At 43.5% G+C, this 6462-nt stretch overlaps 1 protein-coding gene across 1 annotated transcript; it reads left to right on the top strand.

Annotated features, from left to right (window-relative positions):
- Positions 1-480: 480 nt before the first annotated feature.
- On the top strand, positions 481-6069 carry LOC125530272 (uncharacterized). The gene is given in 4 exon segments (XM_087534991.1): positions 481-2096; positions 4766-5310; positions 5415-5543; positions 5636-6069. Coding segments are annotated over 4 exon segments (1518 nt in total). The 5' UTR covers positions 481-1261; the 3' UTR covers positions 5645-6069.
- The last annotated feature ends 393 nt before the right edge of the window (positions 6070-6462 follow it).

Here is a 6462-nt window from a genome sequence, read left to right as displayed (position 1 = left end):
AATAGGAAAGCATTGGGGAATTCAGTGCCGGGTAGATGACGTTGTCTGGCCTGTACTGTTGCTGACCTTGTAGGACTTGGGTGCATGATTGATCGGATGATTAGCCGGTTCGTCGAGATGCATTGAGCATCTGTGCGTACGTTGTTTGTTGTGTTCATAGCAAGTGGAAACCGAAAGCATCTTCATACCGTACATGATGCACTCTTTTGATGTTCCACATGACGTAGTACTTGTTAGTTTGTGGTTAAAAAGTTAGCAAATGACCAAAAGTAGTTCGAGCTTAGGACATGTTGTTAATTTCACTGAAAACTCCTCGCAAAAAAAAATCCACTCACACGTGGATGCCACGTCAGCACCTCCCATCTCTGAGAATCGTTTTGGACGTAATCGTATCACTTGCACCAAGATTATGGACTAGACTGCAATTTTAGAGTGAATGGACTGAAGTGCGCATCTTAAACTAGTTCATGGACCAATGTGGCATTTTACTCCCGGAGATTCCCCACTCGGCCAGCACGCCGCCGTCCACCAAATTAGCAACTTTGCGCCTCTCCGCCGGCTGCAAACGCTGTCGTCGCCTCGCCTCCCCCTGCCGCTCCCCACGCCTCACGCGGAGATACGGCCGCATCTGGGCGCATCTCGTTGCGCTGACGCTCCGGCGCCGCCGCCCCAGCCTGCCGCAAGTCGCCGGCCCCGTCAGGCTCCGCGTCCGGCCTCCGGCATGTTCGCGCCTACGGTTGCTGGGAATCCGTACGCCTAGCAGCGAATTGATAAGTCCCTCCCACCTTTTATTTGCTCTCTACAAGTTCCGTAGGAATCCAAAATTGGTTGAAATCTTGCGACTAGTTAGCATCTGAAATCTGTCCGTCTCCACCTTTTTTTTAGTGGGCATGATTGCAGCGCAAGATCACTAAGAAACGACAAAGCTGAATACTTCGTTTGGAGCATATAGCATGTTATAGCAGCAACTTGTATCAGAGCATATTATATCAGCATTCAGCCACTAGTATCTGCTGTTAGTACTTCAATTGGAGCATATCAAATTAAATAGTTCGTTTGCCTGCAGAATTAACTAGTTGATCTGGATCAAGACGACGACTTATTCTCATCGCAGGGTGGGGGTGAAGACGACTTGGGCAGCCATCATACACTAAGCATCCAACTTGTGCAGGAAGTGGAGAGCTTGCACCCAGTGGTGGTGAACTAGTGATCTTGTTGAGGAACCTCCTAGTTTTGCTCTCCGAGGCAAAATTCAGTGGCAATGGAAGATCTGGCGAGCAAGGAAGATTCAGCAACGATTGTGGCGGTGATGGCCTCCAGCATCCATGAATCCACTGCAGAACCCCTCCTGGTAATCATGAACCCCCTGCTCCTATCATCAGCATGCTCTGGCTCTTGGCAGGACTTGGAGTTTCTGCTCAACAGGGGAATCGATCAAGTGCAACCTTCCATTATGCCTAGTCAAGCATTTCTTGACCTGCTTATGGCCTACGGCTCCGACAGCTGCATCAACAAAAGCGCGTCAACGCAGCGAGTTTCCGATGATATCGAAGCATTTCTTAACCTGCCTTCAACTGTGCCGTCACTCCTGGATGGAGTCACCACTGAAGGGGGCACCGTACTCCATGTGGTGGCCACATATGGCGACAGTGATGGCTTCTTGAGGAGTGTGGACACCATCCATAGCAAGGCAAAACACCTTCTGTTTGCGCAAAACAATAACGGCGACACGCCCCTGCACTGTGCTGCACGAGCTGGGATGTTCCGGATGGTCTCTCATCTCATTAGTTTGGCCAGAGATGAGAGTACGAGTGTTAACAGAGTGAAGGAATTCGTGGAAATGGAGAACAAGCTTAAGGAGACAGCATTGCATCAGGCAGTCCATATTGGGGATAATGACATAGTCAAGCTGCTAATGGAGGAAAATTCAGAGTTTGCCAGTATTCCGAAAGACGGCACTTCACCTCTGTACCTGGCTATCTTGCTGGAAGAGGACATCATTGCTGAGACACTTTATAGTGCAAGTAACATGTAGCTTTCCTACTCCGGGCCTAATGGACAGAATGCGTTGCATGCCGCGGTTCTTCGAGGCACAGGTACACATGCATCTTTCCACTAAATCTTTTATATCTGACTTGACCTACCGTTTTCTGCATATATTTTTCATTTTTTGAGCATGTATTTGCCTCTTATACCTCCTACTTATACTTGTACAAGTGTAGTTTTGCCCTGTAAATTTTTGGAAAATTCATCAGAAGCATCAAACATTGAGCAACATCTAGCATATGCTCCTTTACCTTTCCGCTAACCTGATTTGTTCCGGTGTGTATGCGAGTTTGATATAATCCCCTGAGCTAATAAACATTCAAGCTGGGTGTTTACATATTCTATACCATTATATGATCTGGAAACTTTCAGTAGTGCATTCCACTGAGACATGTTATTCTATGAAATTCTCTGAAACTCTACGACACATCACTCTTGTTCTTATTGAGACAATCAAGTAATTCTAATGCAATCTATAATTTTTATGAAGCATGACATGGGCTCCAAGCACAGAGTAAGGATATGCCGCTCTTGTGTGCTTTGCTAGTTTGTAAGAATTACATATAAAATTCTGTCTTTGTTTTTATTACTGAACAATGCAGTATTTAATGGCCCAAGTCTTGAGAAAGGTATGGTACCAAGCCGCAGTGATGCGGTCCTCTGCTGGGCTGTCTGATCTGCAAGATGGTCCCACTCCCTTTCAAGTAATAAAAACCATTTCTCATAAGTCACATGCAAGACTTCAGATCTCCTAATAAAGACCAATTTGCGAAAAAATTAACACTAGTATTTAGTTCTTTGACCACTGCAGTTTGCAGAAGGAGATTTGCAGGAAATAAGAGTACATGTAGTTAAGATGACAGAGAAAAAGCTGGGTTGCAGTTTGTAGTTCCAGTGACTAAAATTTGTTAATTACCTCTTATAAATTCTGGGACAACTTTTATGCACACACGATGTTGTGAGAGGCAACCGAGTCTATTATTCTTGAGCAACTTGTTCTTGAGGGTAAGCAATGTAAGTAGCCCAAATGGAAGTCTTTTCAATGCATTTTCATATTGCCCTTAGTTATAACTCCATCTGAAAAATCTTGTTTGATGATCCTAAAAAATGAATCCTATTGACAATCTTCCGCAGGTTCTGTTCACAGAAACAATAGTATGAGTCTTCCATAGATGTCCTGATGAAAGTCTTGAGTGTGCCTTTATCTTCCCTATATTACTGCCATTCTGGAATGCCCGTACATAAGGTAGATGCAGGTTGTGAGCTTCAAGAATCAAGAGTGTTCGCAAAGGGGGAGGGGGGTTGGGGCAGCTTCGCTGCGGCGGCACCACCACGCCCGGTCCTGCCGAGCTCCGATCTGGTGCCTCCATATCTGCACACAAGGCGTCGCCACCCCTCTCTGCTTCCTCCTCCCCACCAATCTGCACTACATATGCATCATCTTCCTCTTCCCCAGTTTCTCCCCTCCCTCTGGTTTCCCCTATTCCTCACTGCTCCAGCCGCCAGCTTCCCCTATTCCTCACTGCTCCAGCCGCCAGCTTCCCCTCTTCCTTCTCGCTAGCTTCTTCTCCGGTCCTTCCCCTCCCCTGCATCTTGTCCTCTCCCTCCCAGCCACCCATAAGCTCCTCTGTTCTGTACTCTGTTTTTTACGGTTCAATTTGTGGCTGCTGCCTAAGTTCTAATTTATTTCAATTAGTGGCTGCTGTCTACTAGTGTGATGCTTACGGGGCTTTTTGTGCTGCCTGCATAGATGTTGCTATAACTATTAATCCCAAGTGAAGTAGTGATTTAAGTTATGTTGTTATGGTCTCGGGTTCCTCTACTTCCCATGCTTTCAAAATTTATTGTACGACAGTAGTATTAGGCCTTGTACAATGCTAGGTGCTTAGAAAAATAAACCGGGTTTTTCTGAAGCACCGGTGCCTATTCCTACAGGAGAGACGCCTAACTAAGCGTCTACCCTGACAAATACGCACCGGTGCTTAAGAAAAGTCTGGTTTATTTCTCTAAGCACCTCCCCTAAGCACCTTGCATTGTACAAGGCCTTGGTAGTTAAGTACTATAGTATTTTTTTAGTAGCTACTGCTGAACTACATGTCGGCTAGTCAAGCACTAATCGTGACTAGTCATGATTAATTTGTCTATGAGTCGGCATTCTGACCACTCGGCTTGACTCGTAATTCTTGCTCCTAGTTAATGTTCGTATTAGCAATAGCAAGCGAGAGCCTTGTATTACACATTACTCCCAATAATTTTCACAGAATTGCACCCCCTTCACATTGTTCTGCTTCTCCCTTTTTCTGTTGTCTGCCGCATAAATATACAAACATCACTCTTTCCGTTGTATTTTGTGCCCCTCTTTATAGTGTTTTACTTACGCTAATAAGAGCGCATGCACCTGACTGCGCTACATCCTTACTTGGTGTACAATTCCATATTTTGGTCTAATTAATCAAATGTGCAAGATGTGGGGTTTATGTAGATTACAAAACTTGGTAACACAGTGGAATGAGTTTATATCTAATTTGGTATTTCAGTATATAATAAGTGTCCATGGATAGCTGACAAGATTCGATATATATACAATGAGGTTACCCTATGAAAGACTATTGAGACGATATTGATATTTTTATTTAGCTTGCCGATTATAATTTAGTGTCGTCTAGATAGTAGTTGTTGTTCTCACCTTGATTAACTTGAAAGAAATATCTATTTGCAGAGCTTACTAAAAAGGTCTTGGAATGGAACAGTGATCTCACTACACAAACAGATGAAAGCGGGAGTACACCTCTCCATTTTGCTGCAGCTCTGTTAGGGCAAAGTCTCCAAGGAAGTGTATGCTGCCAAGTATTGGAAGCTAACTCAGCTGCATTGTATCAATCAGACCACAATGGATTATTTCCAATACATGTTGCTGCCTCTGTTGGTGAAAGAGGGACAATCATCATGTTTCTTAACAAGTCCCCAACCAGCGCCGGTTTGCGCGACAGCATGGGAAGGACATTCCTTCATGTAGCTGCTGAGAAAAAGAAAGTCAGGATAGTCAGTTTTGTTTGCAGAAATCGATCGCTCTCATCGATTCTGAATATGCAGGATAATGATGGAAACACTGCACTACACCTAGCTATCCAGACAGGGAGTCTTCCAATGTTTTGTGCTTTGTTAGGTAATCGGCAAATACGTTTAAACTTACCAAATAAGAAACGGCAAACTGCTCTAGATATGTCACAGTATAAGATCCCCTCAGGATTTTTTGATGATCAGGTAATGTACTCTACCAGTTTATTTTTAAGAACTGCCCTTGATGCGAAAGAAATCAATGGAGATTTGTGTGGTTTGGCTTCACCTATTTCTCTTTCTTTTTGCAGAACAGTGAAGCCAGGATACACTTTGCACTTAAAGTCGTTAGTGCTAGGAGTGGTGGCTGTCGCCGGGATCACTTTGAAGAAAACTACAATGACCAGCTAAAACATTATGAAAAAGAAGAATTAGCAAAGGTGAAAGATTCAACACAAACATTGTGTATTGCTGTAGTGCTAATTGCAACTATGACGTTTGGTGCTACTTTTGCCCTTCCTGGAGGTTACAGAGCCGATGAGCATACCAATGGAGGCACGCCTACACTTTCTGGGAGTTATGCTTTTGATGCATTCATAATAGCGAGCACACTCTCTTTCATCTTGTCTGCGATGGCTATAGTAGGTCTCATATATTCTGGATACTACTCACACAGTCGCAAAATTTTCTTACTCGTAGCCTTGTATTTTGGAGCAACATCAGTCACATGTTTCACAGCAGCTTTTGCACTAGGCTTATACATGGTGCTAGCGCCAGTTGCTCATAAGTCTGCTGTCACTATCTGTGTCATTATCCCCTTTGTTGTTCTATGCAACAAAATTGAATTTTTGGTAAAGTGGGTTCTTCTGGCACGATCATTATGTACTCGAATTGGGCTAATTCGCACATTGGTAATATTAGCAACAAAAATCCTTTGCAACCTGCTGATGGAATTTTGGCCCATCATATTCATATTTGTTTGGGCCACATATATAAGGAACTAGGCTTATAAATGGAACTGCTGATACAAACTATTAGCACCCATGACTACTTGAAGATGCATCAAATGGAGAATTTTTCGGTCAAGGTGTTTTCGCCTGACCGTTGGGTATTTAGGATTTACTGTGCTTTTCTTATAAGAATATTTAATTATTTTTAAGTGTTGTGTCCTGATGTACCTTTATGTTCAAGAGTTTGTGCTCATCATCATGTAAACACTGATTTCCAGTGCTATATACAACTTCTTTGAAATGTGCAATTGGTTTTGATTTTCTGTGTATATCTCGTATTTTTGTATGTAAAACTGAGTGTAGGAAGCCAAATCCACGCGCAAATATCTTTCTGACCTAGCTACGGTGG

The sequence above is a fragment of the Triticum urartu genome, chromosome 7A (genome assembly GCF_056163025.1).
Source record: "Triticum urartu cultivar PI428250 chromosome 7A, HENAU_Tu73, whole genome shotgun sequence".
Taxonomy (NCBI): Eukaryota; Viridiplantae; Streptophyta; class Magnoliopsida; order Poales; family Poaceae; genus Triticum; species Triticum urartu.
Note: the sequence above shows the minus strand (reverse complement) of the source record. Positions and strands in the feature narration are given on the sequence as shown.